This window comes from Drosophila virilis, chromosome 3 (assembly GCF_030788295.1).
Source record: "Drosophila virilis strain 15010-1051.87 chromosome 3, Dvir_AGI_RSII-ME, whole genome shotgun sequence".
In the NCBI taxonomy this organism is placed as follows: Eukaryota; Metazoa; Arthropoda; class Insecta; order Diptera; family Drosophilidae; genus Drosophila; species Drosophila virilis.
In genome coordinates this window covers 6,435,685-6,450,566 of record NC_091545.1, presented here as the reverse complement: position 1 = coordinate 6,450,566, position 14,882 = coordinate 6,435,685, and the positions used below count along the sequence as shown (strand labels likewise).

Below are 14,882 nucleotides of genomic sequence, written 5' to 3'. Positions count from 1 at the left end.
AAGAATAAGAAAACTAGAATGTTACAAATATTATGGTTTTGGTATGTAAACATATAATAGCAGTGTCTTATGTTTTGCCAACCCACAGATCCATCGTGCTGTTATACTCAAAATGGAATGTAAAGGGGCATGCCGACTGCTGTTTAATTGCATCCAGCATAAAACAGCTAGGACCGACGTAACAGCAAATTAATATCACAGAATATTACGACATCCCAATGATGAAAAAACGTGAGAACATAAAAAAAGGTAATACCCCTATAGTTACACAATTGTTTTCAAAAATAAATGTGCTTAATTGGTCACCTTACAAATATCGTAGCCGCATATCGATATTTAACAGCATGCATAACATAACATAACAGCTTACATTTACATAACATAGCATTAACATAGCAGTCACGCTGGCCAAACAACAGCCAGTTGGCACCCGTCCCGTTCTCTAGTTAGAGGCTGCAAAAACTATCGATAGGTATTCACGCCGCGCGTTCGCATTAATATTATTGTAAAATAAATAAATAAAGTGTATTAACCATGTGCAAAGTGTAAATAAATGTGTGCGTAAGACGCGTGTGCTAAAACCCAACACGTAAGCAAAGTGCGCGCAGACAACAGCGTCTCGGCAGCAACAACAAAATCTCTGGCGCTGCTTGCGCCCACACCAAGACCAGCAGCAGCAGCAGCAGCAGCAGCACAAGCAACAACAACAAAAAGACCGAATCGAGTGAGCGGAGCGCAGCAAAGCGCAGCAAGCAACTAAAGTGCCAATAATAACAATAACTAATTGGGCGCTTATAAAACAAAAATCGGCTAACAAAATGAATACTAAATGCGCTTGCTTTAAATAATCCGCACCGACAACAACAATAATAAAAGCAACAACAACAACAACAACAACTGTTGTTCATGTGCTCGCTGCCAGTAAACGTGTGCGTGTGTTTATGTTTGTGTGCGTGTGTGTGTGTGTGTGTGTTTCGTGTGCGTGCGTGTGACAGCAGCAACAACAAAAGCATTGGGCTTGCAAACAACGGGATCGGGAGCACTTGACGTCGCCGTCGCCGTCGCGGTACGCGTCGCAGTCGCCGCTGCTGTTAATTTTGTAAATGTTCAAAAATATGAAATACAAATAATCAATTAAATGCGTTTGTTGTAATCAAGCGTTGGTCCAATTGGCGTTACATGTGCTTATGTGTTTTCTTTTCGGCTTTTCTGCTTCAACGAATAAACCATTAATATGAAATAATAAAAAAAAAAGAAAAAACGTAAAAGAAATTATTATCTGCTTGCGTGTTGTTGTTTGCCTTTGTTTGCGTTTTTAGTGCGCGTCGTTGTCGTCCCGTGCATTTTGTTTCCTGTTCTCGCTCTTACACTTGCACACATATACGCACTCACACACACACACACAAAATCGCACTCGCGCGCGCTTCTTGTTGTTTATTGATGCATGTGTGTGTGTGTGTGTCGCCAACGGTTATTGTCAAGCGTTTTCGCGACAAGTTCTTATCACCGCGGCGCAACGGCAACGGCTGCGGGTTCAAGTTCGTCGCTGTCTGCGACGACAACAACAGCAACAACAACAACAACAATTGCAACAATTACAACTACTACAACAACAATAAGAAACGTGACTAATGCACTGCTCGCGTAGCCTCTCAGCTGCTGCGGATACAACAACATTCTTCAGCGCCGCAGCAGCAGCGTCTGCGTCCACGTCGGCGTCGGCGTCCTCTGCCAGCACAACACCAACAATGGCCACAACAACAACAACAACAACGACGACGACGACCAATGCTAAAGATGGTAAGTCAGGCCCCAGTTCTCAAAATTTACTTATACTTATATATAAATATATATATATATACATATATATGTATACACTGTTATATATACTGTTATATTTGGTGACCCACAAAGTAGAAAACTGCCTGCAAAACGTTGCAATTCGCGTCGTTGACTTCGCCTTAAAGTTCAAGGCGAGTGCGGCACAGTTTTGCTAACCAATGACTGCAAAACTGTGTGTTGAGCGGAATGCATTCGCCTCACATTTAACTAGCGCTCTTCTATGTGATTTTCAAGAATTTAAATGAGACTGTCGAGGTGTGAGTGAGAGCGTAAGAAATGTGAAGAGAGCAAGTGATGCAGAATGGAAGAGAACGAGAGAGTAGGTGTGATATAAAAAGTCTTAGATAGAGAGAGAGAGAAAGAGCGAGATAGAAAGACAGATTAGAGCAGAAGGAAATGAAGTCAATGAAGGATCGTGTGAAGGATTTAGAGGGAGCGATAAAGTAAATGTGAGAGAGAGAGAGAGAGAGAGAACGAGTAATATAGAGAGAAAACGAGATGTAGAGAACGAGTTAGGGATAGGGAAAGAGAGGCAGAGAGCGTGCGATTAACAAGACAGATAGAAAGAGAGTGTAATTAAAAATCCCTCGGCCCTGTATCCCAGAAATTGGCCTTGCCTCTCGCTCCCTCTATCTCTCTCTCTCCCTCTCTCTCCCCTCTCTCTCTCTTTCACCTGTTAAAATTTAAAATTGCCGACTACATTTGCTTGGGGCTCACTTTATTACCTAATATCAATTAGTCGGAAACATCTCCAACTTCTGACGTAACTTTCCTGGGGTCGAGTGTGAAATTTAATCGCCTCAAATGTTGATTAATTAAGCCCAAAAACTGAAACATTGTATTAGCTAAGAAAATATTCGCGAAAGAAGAAGCAACAAATGGCTTGAGAAAAAAATAATGTTCGAGAAGCGGCATAAAAAAAAGGCCAAACGCAATTCGCGCAAATCAAAAGCCGGCAGCACAAAAGCCAAAAAGTGGCAGAAACAAAAAAAAAAAAAAAGCATTTAAGTATTTTCGCGTGCAAAATAAGTTAAAGAAATATGCACAAAAATATGTATATTAATTGAATTGACTGTGGGCGAGCGGGGAAGGCAGAGGCGGAGCGGAGCTCTCGTTCGCTGTGCAGAAGGTCGCCAAAGTGCTCGAAAGGCTTTGATGAAGGTCAGAAACATTTCGACGTTGTCATCACCTCTTGAACCCGCTCGCATTTATTGATTTTACACGGCGGAACATTAAAAAAAAAAGTGACACAAACAAAAGAAACAACAACAAAAAACCTATATATATTTTCTACATATAATGCGTTTGTTTGCATTGTACCCTGCAGTCGAGTGGCTGCAGGGCATACGCGACTGTTTTATAGATATGTCAGGCTTTTCTTAAAAAAGCTGAATACATGATACAGTGGACACTCGTCAACAAGAACGCGTCGCTTCTCAATAAATTTTAATCTGTGAAAACTAGATTTCCATACAAGAATTTTATGAATATTATATTTTTCCTTTCAAATGCTTTTGGGCCAAATTTAATGGTGTTAAAGGAATTAAATATGCCGTAGATGAGTTCTACAATATCTCAAAAGCGGAAAGTGAACGAGTTGTTAGAGAAAAAAAGTAAAAATTTTGTGATATGCTAGCCGAAGGCTACATGCTTAAAATATTTCCAGTTTTAAAGTTTGTAGCTTAAATCTATAAATAATAATTGAATATAATATTTAGTATCTACATGACAGATAGCTTATAGAGTAATTGCAAGTCGTGTATGGCCCATGGCCGTCTTCCTACTTGTTTTATACAGTAGTTTTTTTTTTATTATTTCTATACGTTTCTCGTGCGGCCGTCAGAGCGACTTTTGTGCGGTTTTGCCGGGCGTTCGAGCGGTTTTCTGGGCCGGCTTTGGCTTTGGCGTTGGCTTATGCCAAAGGCCAAATGGAAAACCTGCTTTTTGCGCAGAAAGAAACCTCAGAAGCGGCAGAAAGGCAAATCTTGCCAATGGTCGCAGACGCGCAAAAAAAAAAACATAATCATCAAAATATAGAAATAACAATTTTTTTTTGTTAAAATCATTAATTAAAAGCACAGCACGAAAAAAGTTGCATTAAATCAAAGCTAACGGTTAATGTTAATCAATGGCCACGCTTCGTTGAGGCTAGTCTCATTTACAGTTTGAAATGCACTGCACGCTAAGCCTTTTTTTTTTGCAAGCCAATTTTGAGGTAATTATTTCATTTTTTCATTTCTTTTATCTGCTGTGATAAGCTTAAGTAAAGTCAAAAAAAGTGATTCACATAGTTAATGAAAATAAATTACATTTCGACATTTTACTCAATTTTAGCAACATTTGATTATTAAACGAATCACAATTGATTTATCTTTAATTACACAGTCTTTAATGTATATTTAACTACAAAAAATTACCATTTTTTTTTTATGTTTATCAAATAATTTTAATATTATAATTGAGCATATTAAAATGTGGCATAACTGTCATAATTTGTGCAAATTATTAAAATGGTTGTTCATTGGAATTTTAATAATAAATGTACTTTTTTTTTGTCTGTCTACCAATGCAGGCAATTGAGTTTTGGTTTGAGCTGCGAACAGATTTTTTTATGCCACATATGAGGCATATTTGTTTTGTGCAAATGTATGTGACGGGTAGAAGACAATATCTTCGTATATACTTATATTCTTGATCAACAGCAATTGCGGAGGCGATTTGGCCAGGGATGATAGAACCTACAAGAGCTAGAGGCTTGAAATACTTGAAGAACTTAATCGATAAGCCAATAATCGATAATTTGCTCCGTTGCCAAATAAACGATAAAAATCGATATCGAAATACAGCTATTTAATCAAACAGCAAATCTCTTAGTTTTTAAGAGCTGGAGTTGCCAAATTGTACATTTAGCTTCAAGAATAGCTCATTTTATAGTTATTGCCAGCCCTTGCCACACCTCTTTGAGCTGTATTTGTTGTTGGAATTTGTTGGGCATAGTTGAATGTTTTAAGCAGGTCTATGCATACTTTCTTACCTTCCGATAAGGTGCCAAATAAATTCGAAGTGCCAAAGCTTGACATACTCCGAAGTCACAGTTGTAGAGCCATTGGTTTGGGCCTAGAGTTTGGCAGTCATTGGCACCGTTTAAATACACTTTCGAGTACCTTGCTGACTTGTCTTATCTTGTTGCAACGACCCAAACGACCTTTTTGTGTTCGCATTTTTTAAGTTTTACGTTTATCACAAGTTGTGCGTTTTATCAGCCATTCACACACATATGTATATACATATATCTTGCATATATGTATGGCATATGCCAACTAGTATTGTATCTTATATGTTTTTTTTTTATCAGTTGTGATTTCGTGCTTATCAGCAAATGCAACCATTTGCCCAGGGCAAATACTACGAGCAAAATACACGTACAAAATTATTTATTCTTGTTGCCGTTTTCAATTAGTGCACAACAGCAAAAAGTCAACAATAAGTGCAACAACAACAGCAACAACAATAAAACAACACTTCATAATTCCATTTCAGAAATATCAGCAAAAAAAAAAAGAATTAAATCTCAGATAGCTGCGCACAAATATTTAATGAACATTAAATTTAAGAAAAAAAATATAAAATCAAATAAAAGCTAGAAAGAACCATTTCTGCAGCTTGCTGCACTTTGTATACCCTTACGGACATATTGCATGTTTTTTCTTGGCCCAAAGAAGAGAATATTTTTTCTTTCCGATATATGTGTCGCGGTTGTCTTTCGTGGCAAAACCAACATACCCTTTGGTAGTGTATAATAAAATGCAACAATTCCCACATGAATTTCATAAAAAATGTCATGCAATTGTAGAGCTCTCCCCCTCTCTGTCTAACGCTTAATGCAAGAATTTGCAATTATTGGCGCGAAAAAAAAACGTGTAATGAAAATTACGTTAATGTGGCATAAAAATAATGATAATACAAGCCAGACGGAGCAAATATTTCAGTATATTGCAACATATTGACTGTTTGAAGGCAGACGGAGTTCGGCTCAATTCCATTAGGAGTTTTGGGGCGGAGGGCGTGAAATCGTTTGCAGTTGAAGTGGGGGGGCGGATCGGTGTTGGGCTGGCCTGCATTTGTGATGCCACTTCACGTGCGCACAGCTCTCATTCGGCAAATGCACTTTTTTTCGTCCCGGCTGGGCATCATTTTTCATTTGCCATGCCATTTGGCTCGCAAGTGGCGGCAGTTTGTCATGTCCCGTGTCCACGCCCGGCAGGTGCCCGTCTTTGCCATTCAGCCGGAGAAGTTCTTATTTTTTTTTTTTTTGATTTGTGGCAAGGTCTGCTGCAACAATTTTGCTGAATTGCCGTATGCGACTGTTGCACTTGCGAATTGCTTTATTACAAATTCTGTCGCTCGGAGGCAGTCACAAACAGCTGCCACTTGGCAGCTGACTAAATTAAATTTCAAATCTGCTGATTGTCACTACGATTAGATTTTATTAACTCCTCTCATGCCTACTAAATTTATTTTATTAGCTTTATTTATTTAGAGTTAGTCGTAATTGCAGTTGAGAAGAATTCTAACCAAACGCAATCGTAATGCATTTCCTCTAATTTATATTTTTAATTTTAAATAATACTAATAATACTTTATTTTTTGTATCGTTTCACTTATTTTCCACTTGTGCGTGTGCAATTGTTGAAATCTCAATTTATTTTTATAAATATAACAACAAAGATTTCAAGTATATCCACACGTTATCCGTTTCTGTGTGTAGAATATATTTTTTCCTATTTTATTCGAAATCTACCTAGTTTTTCATATATATTTCCACACATATTCCGCGTCTATAAGTGGAATCTGTCGTAATGCTTATTTAAAGTGCCTTTTTTCAATTATTTTTATGCACAATCTAATGAACACATTTGTTCCATAATAACAACAATTTTTGTGGCAAATTATCATTGGCCATGCACTAGATTTGAATTAGTAATAGTTGCTCGTAATGCTCTGGCAAATGGGCCCATATTAAGTGGTAAACCCTCATCAGCTAATCACTTAAGTTTTCAGCAATTTGTCAGCACACTTGACTCATTTCAGTAATTACTCAATTTCTTTATCAAAGCCTGAAGCATAGCTTCTCAGAGCTGTACGATAACATTTCCAACTAATATTTCCGCCTGCTTGCAGACCAATTCCATGCCACGATTTTGTTAGTCAACCTAACGGGGACTCCCACAGTTGCCACATTAACTGCTCACCCGCTGCAGACTAATTTGTCTAACATTTCAACTGCATGACCAACTTGCCACCGGGCCCCGACTTTATACCTGTTCCTAATGCTGTCTGTCTGTCATGCCATTGCACTTTGACGCTTTCGCGCTAATTCGCTTAGCGTAATTTGCATTCTGCAAACATCATTTGAGGCGTGTGAACAAAAAAAAAATAGAAATACGAATATAAGAGTCATAGTAATATCTATTAAACGAAGTTGGAATACCCTTAACATAGGTCATAATAACACATTAATAGGTATTTAACTCAGCTGGCATACCCTCAACGAAAAGCGTAACAAAGACTTTTTATACAGTTCTCACTTCTAACTATAAAATATATTGCATATGCATATTTTCTATAAATCTTTTGAAAATACAGTTTTCCATCGATGTTAGAGCTAGTTTAGCTTTAATATCTATGACTATTTTTATTATAATAGCTCGTTATGTGTTCTTATACGAAGAAGCTCATGTAATAGTTCTTATGGTAATAGACTTAAACCTTTGATTTGCTAGAAATAAGAAAGAGAATCCTTAAGTTATAAGTTATATTTGTTTAAGACCAATCGCAGCTCTTATTAATTCAAATTCCCACTTAAACACACACCGAAATGAATGAAAAATCGTCATAAAAGAAGATCACAAATATTAAGCGCAAAACTTATGCAAATTGTGATTAAATTTTAAAGCATTTTCCAACACTAACTTAAGCTGCATTTTTGATGGACCCTTCGGGCTGTTTTGTTTTTAACCCCAAAGTATTGAATATCCGCCGTCTTATGAACTCTCTCTTGCCCCTCTTCCCCCTAGTCTGCTCTTCCATTCGTTTGGCCCCCTTCTTTGGTTAATTGCTGCTAATTACGCGCATAAAATGCTTTTGACGTGGCCCGCGCCCACTCAGCCCCTATTTTTCGGGGGATGGGGTGTTCAGCCTTTGCTTCAATCCTGTTTCGCCTTTAATGTCCACTCTGGCGTTGCGTTTTATGTTGTGCGCTTCATTACAATTTTTATTGCTCAAAAGAAATGGCTGGAAGTTGATTACAAAAATATGCACTGCTCAAGCAGGCCCGGCCATCATGATAGCATCAGACCAGCCTTTGCATCTTTGCCCTGTGTTGATGTCCAACTAGACAACGAGGTGGACGGCCGGCTGGCCCACCTGCCCACCTGCCCACCTGCCCACCAGCCTTTGCCTCCTGACATTTATCAAATGGCGCGTGGTCGCATCAAAACTCGTTCAGTTGTGACAGCCGCCTCTCGAGATGAGACGTTGCTCGAGCTCCGCTTCCTTCAGGTTCGCTCATTAGCGCGCAATTTCCACGCGAATAAATTTGAATGTTCTGTGACGTATCGCTGCGATTGCGGATTCATCTGCGGCCCTGCAATCGCCTAACAATTTTTCCATGCAAATATTTATTGGGAGCGCGTTTTTTTTTTTTGTGCCCAGTTTTAATTGACGTTTCGCTCGTTTTACTCCCATCGAATTCGCTTGCACCTCAAATGGGCAGCGCCAAAAAAAAAATGTGTTCAGTTTGCGTTTTTGTTATTATTCTTCTTTTTTTTTTTTGTATTTTTTTGCTGCTGAAAAACGCTTTTGTTGAGTGGCTGCTGCAGGCGCAGACCGCACACGAATGCATGCCAAACACTTATCCGGATGACTTTGTGTCTATATTCAGTTTTGCATTTGGCATATTTGGCGCTTGCCTCGCCTGGAGGCGTTTCGTGTGGCCCGCTGGCAACTGACGCACAACTGCCAAATGGGCTTGGATCAGCCGCCCATTCATTGCAATTATATTAACGCTTGTTACGCATCGACAGCTTCACATATTCAAGTGCATTATGCATGCCACACACACAAGCACACACACACACACACACACATTTAATCTGCACCCTCTGACAGCCTGTGTGTTGCTTGGTCACGATTCGACTCGCTTTTAATCAGTCTCTATGTCAATGACAGCCGCAAACCGTTTCCAAATTGCCAAAATTCGCGTGTAATTCGCCAAGCATCTTGAACTAATTAAACTGGCATTTAAAGGCATTTCTGCCATGTTGCAATTTAAGTGAAATTGAAGAGTTACAGTGGAAGAGAAAGCAACGTTTTTTGTTATAAATTTATGCGGCAATTTAAAACTAAAAATATAAATAGATTTTGTGTTAGTTATAGCTTGCAGGCTGAAACTCTGACAATTATACGATTATAATAAAGAATATGTTCGATATAAAGTTTAATTTTCGCATCAGATAAACTAAAAGTTACCACAAAAGAGTCTCGCCTATGTTTCACTTGGTGGAAAATGGTTGAAAATCAAACTAGATTTTTATCAAGAGAACATTTGAAATCTCTATTTAAGTTCTTTCAAAAGAACACATTTCTTTTGTTCCAACAAAACGTTGAAGTTGGCGGAAAATGAGTGGAAAGTTGCTAAGTATCTATTTATAAGGCTTAGTTTTAGTCTTTCTATTAGAAAGTTGCCACACTGTCTGAAAAACTGTCATGTCGATCGAAGTGGCAACCGCAGTGGGCGCACGCACAAAATCCAAATTTAACGCCAACTGCAATTCCGGATAATGCGCACAGGCAGAGACAATTCGAAAAACAATCAGATAGAGAGAGAGAGAGAGAGAGAGGGAGAGAACGAGCGGAATATCTGCATACGCCTCTCTCCACCCACTCGCCGCCGCGTTGACTCAATTCACTTTAAAAATATGTGGAGCAAACAATTGCCACTACAATTTCTCCCCACCGCACCACCTGTGTGTCCCACTGTTAGTTTCTCCACCGCCCGTCCATCGCCTGCGGTGCATTTGCCACAGTGTGTGTGTGTGTGTGTGTGTGTGGGCGTCCACACGGTGTGCGGTAATTTAATGCAATTTGTAAATATTTAATGTACATTAATTAAATGCAAATGTAAATGCGAATGCAAATGCAAATGGCAAACGGTTTGTTAGTCTCTCCCTCTCTCGCGCACTCTCTCTATACATTTGCCACCCACCACCCACTGGCCCAACTACAGCTTTCGTATAAAATATATTTTTAATATTTTTAATGCCCTGAATCCATTGGATGTGTCTAAATGGGGTATAACGCTTTAAGGCAAATGCGTGTGACAGATAAATGGAGGCTTCTCTCTGACTTTGTAAAGTGCATATGTATATGCTTGATCAGGACGAAGAGCTGTGCCTGGCGACTTTACATTTGAAATAGATATATTCTATATAAAATCAATAAGAGTGTTCTTTGAGACTTGGCTTCTTAATACCAATAACAACTTTTGTATGTAGACTCTGGCATAGTTTCTATAGATCTATAGTTTCTTCAAATTGCACAAAATCCTCTATGTGCCGCTAACGTCTTAGGCCTTGGTATATTATATTATATATATATATTATTTCATATTGAAGCCATGAAAATTTCATAAAATGCAGTCGATAAACAACGAAGTCAATCTAGAATGCACTTCTTATAAACTGTGTAGAGCGAAGGCAAGAATATATAGAAGAGAGACAGCTGGGTTAGGGTATCTGCCAGTCAGGCACACACGACCTACAGCACTTTTACTTGTAATATTTTTGCGTATTTTTCCATTCGGTTTTATTTTCTTTTATGCTTTCCATATTTCTACATATGCGAAACAATTTTCATTTAATTTTACTGCCAGTCGCAGGAGCGAGTGCAAAAATTTGTAATGCTTAAATTTCGCCTTCGTTTTGCAATTTTTTAAGCCCAATGCCCACACACACACACACACACACGCACACTCACACTCACACGCCTTTGGCTGGCAGCATCTGTGTCCTGTCGTTGTCCTTGGGCCGGCAGCAGGTGGACGCGTGAACGCCTTTGGCACACGCGCGCCTTTCTTTCCTTTTGCTCGAATGTGCGTAACAATTTTTATGAGTATTGCGTTTTTTTCTTTCTCCTATACATATATTTTTTTTTGTTATTGTGTTGTGTGCTACAATTTGTGTCCCACCGCCAACGGCACGCCACGCCCCCTTCATTCAAGCATTTTATGATTTTTTACCTTTTTTTTTTCTCCTTTTGCTTGCTCGCTGGGCAGCTGTTTGTTTGGCTTTCTTCTTTGGGCTGCTGTTGTAGTTTTTTGCATGCGTTTTGTAGTTGAAAATTCGGCATCTACGCTTGATTGCGCTTTGCTCTGCCACGCCCACACGCCCACGCCCAGACAATCGCACACACACCCAACCGCCTTTAACAATGTGTGCGTGTTGCTTCCGACTGCGTATCCTGCATATTTGGCAAAGCTTATTTTTAGCATTCCTTTGCAAGGACGACGAGCCTTTGTATAACCAAAATTTCTAAGCCTGTTTGCTCTTGTTGTTGCTTGTGCTTTGTGTTTGTCTCCCTCTGTGTGTGTATTGTACCCTGTAATTTGTGGCGAAATGAATGAATTGTGTGACGAATTCAATTGCCAATCTACAATAAGCACAATAAGACTTAGTCCAGCTAATGAGCCTGGCAAACTAGTTACAAAGTCTGTAGAGCTTTTTATGTATATATTTTTTATTTATTGTTACAAATCATAGCTCAACTTTAGCACTAGACACTTTTGGCACACGGTATTCAAGAGTCGAACTATTTTCATTCGTTTCGCTTTTATATATATATATATTATTTGTTCTGTCGGAATGGGATAGTCTAAAGTGTTATTGTGCTCGTGGTTGTCATTGTTCTAGTTGGTCTTCAGCTGTCATTTTGGAGGCTGTAATTTGTTTGCGCCTGCTCGTCGTAGTAAACCCCTCCAGCTGCCTTCGGCGCAGCCAAGAACCCACATTTATAGCCTCTTTATCTATGCGTGGGCATACAATTTTTGCTTTCAGCGGCTGCTTGAGCATTTCCATTTGTTTGTTAGCCAGAAACAGAAAAACAGACAGACAGACAGACGGACAGACGGAAAGATAGACCAGATAGACAGACAGTCAGCAGGCGGAAAGAACAACAAGAACAACAAAATAAAAGCACTTGGCTCTGTCAGTGGAATATGCACTACACATCTTTCAGATACTTTTGATATTATTGGTATCTTCTTGAGCTATTTTTAAAAGAATACACAAGAAGAGCAAAAAGAAAACATGAAAATCTTTGTTTTCCAAACAAACACGAAGAAGATAACACCGAAATGTTTAATTGCTGTGCACGAAGCTTATCCGCGACGCGCTTGACTTGATAAAAGTTTTAGCTTTTTGGCAGTTGAGGTTTTTAATTAGCAATCATTGAAGTTGGCTAAGACTGCAAATTGTCAAAAATTAGCGTCAATTTTTTTCCATGTTTTCTTTTTTTCCTCATTTTTTTTTTTGTGTTTATTTCATAAGTCAGTTATATTCTTGCGGATGCGGTTTTTACTTTAGCTACATTATGATGACCATTTGTTAAAAGTTGTTGTTTTTGTTGCTGTTGTTGCCTTTTGTCAACGCAAAGATAGCGCAAATTACTCGACCGCAGCGAAAATGCCGAAAACGAAGCCAACTCTGCGGAAGAGTTGAGCGTAAACTTTGCAAGAAAAGTTTGCTGCTTTTTTTTATATACCCTGCACCCATTGAACATGAATAACAAGGGTATAATGATTTTGTGCGACTGAATGTAGCATGCAGAAGAATATAGAGTATAGAATATAGAGTATAGAGTATAGAGTATAGAGTATAGAGTATAGAGTATATAGCGAATGGAGAATGTAGAATGGAGAATAGAGTATAAATGTGTAAAGGAAAGCTAGACTGTTTGTAATGTATCGCCGTTCAGGGTATCTCCCAGTCGAGCAGACACAACTCTCGATTTTTTTTAATTTTTGCAACTTTATAGCAAATGTTTTCGCAGCTGCCTTTTCCTCTTGGCATCTTTCTCCATTTCCATGACTGCTGCCCACATTTAGCTCATTTATTTTCGTTGCTAATTTTTGACATTTTTCTCTTGGATCGCTTTTTGGTCTATTTTTGTGTGCGACTCGACAGCAAAAAACTTTTGAAGAACATTTTTTTCCTGTCCATTTTGTTATTATTGCTTTCTACTTAAACATTTGATTAGCGTGCTTTTTTTTTATGGGCCGGACACGCGTTCGCATTTGCCACACACACAAATTGACAGCAGCTTAATATGAGCTATTTTATGTTTGATTTTATATTTTTTTATACATTCGATTCGTTGCGTTTGGCTATTCGCTGACTTTGCGGCTGGCCATAAATTTGCCCGCTTCTGCTAATTGGCAGTCTCATGAGTGCGCTCAATTAATTTTGCCGTCAATTGACGCACGTCTGTAGGCCGTGCAGGTGGCGTATACTTGATAATTGTTGACACTTGCGATAGCCAGCGGCAATTAAATTGAAATCATGTCATCGAAAAGTGCTGCAACTGTGCAGCATCAAAACTTTTCCACGATTGTTGCAAAGTGTAATACCAGTTGATGCAAGAGTTTAATTTGTTAACATTTCTAAACTTAGTCAACGTCTGTTAAACCTCTCTGAAAAATGCTTTTACTTACGTCAGCCTACCAAATATTTGCATCTTTGCTTGAATACTTTCTCAGGCTTCTTTTCGTCTTTCCTCTCAGGCACTCGAATTATATTCACGCAGCTCTTTAAGTCCTTATATGTATCCCTATTTGTACGCACTTATGCTTTTGTCGATACTTCATATTCAGTTTCCCATTTAACCACAGTTTATTTATTATCTACACAAATGTCCGACACTCATTCATTTATGAGCTACACCTTCTTTTTTTCTTGTCTGTTATCCAGCTCGTACTCTTTCGATTACATAACCCAGTTATTAATGGGTTTCCCTTTAGCTGCTACGGACTTCACCTGTCATTCAACCATCTTTATCTAAGCCCAACTCCTCCTCCTCCTCGTTGTCGTCGTGACGTGGCGACTTTGTGACATGCGACGGCGTGAGACAAATGTGTAGCATGTTCGAGCGTTGAATTGGAGCAGGTTCGCTTCAGTTCTGTTCGGTTTGGTTCAGTTTTTGTTTGCTTTCGCCCACTTCCAGTGTCCAGTGTCCAAGTTCATTTACGTCATGGTCAGGTGAAAGAGTGGCCTTTGGGGAGCAGCTTCTGACAGGGCCAATTGCCACATAAATTGCTGGCTGTCATGTGCTTCGGCTCACAGTTTAGGCAATTTGTTAATGAGTTTTTAACAGAGCAGCAATCCCGGCCACCCGGCGTATGAGTAATGCCGCGACAGTTTGACAGCCACTGATTGAAGTTCATAAAGTTCATGAACTTTGGCAGAGAGCCCAAAAGGCATCGCAGTGACCTGAGCACAATGCATTGACGCCGGCCTCAAAAGGCAACTCCAGTTGCCAGTTACTCGCTGGCAGTGACTGTCAAACTGTGCACACACACACACACACACACACACACACATAGACACACACAATGCCGCAATTGTGGGTTAGTTTTAAAGTCAAGCTTGCCGCAAGTTTATGTGCAACGCCTTTCAATACACTTGCACAACAATTGCGGCGTAAAAGCGTAAAATGGCAGCAACAAAGGGTTGGGTGAACGTAGAGTGCGGGGGGGGAATGGAAGCGAAGGGAGGGGTCGGTAGGTGCCTGCCATAGAAATTGTCACAGGATGGCAAAGTTCAGAGACTGCACAGGTCTGTTTAGAAATGAAAATAAGTTGGGTAGTTGGCAACACTGCAAAAATTGAATATATGAGAAAAAAAAAACATAAAAGAAAAATCTTTCCATGAAAATTAATTTTATTAAATTTCCTATTAGGGAAAATAAAAAGGAAAAAAAGAGGAAAA

General features: G+C 39.2%; 1 protein-coding gene across 2 annotated transcripts in view; it reads left to right on the top strand.

The window, feature by feature from the left end:
* Positions 1-430: 430 nt before the first annotated feature.
* Eip63E (cyclin dependent kinase Eip63E) overlaps positions 431-14,882 on the top strand; it is a 132,851-nt gene continuing 118,399 nt past the window's right edge. For both annotated transcript variants that reach the window (XM_032435015.2, XM_070207802.1), the window contains exon 1: positions 431-1,800. In XM_032435015.2, coding sequence (XP_032290906.2) covers positions 1,632-1,800 — 169 coding nt within the window. In that variant the 5' untranslated portion in view covers positions 431-1,631. The remainder of the gene's footprint in view (positions 1,801-14,882) is intronic.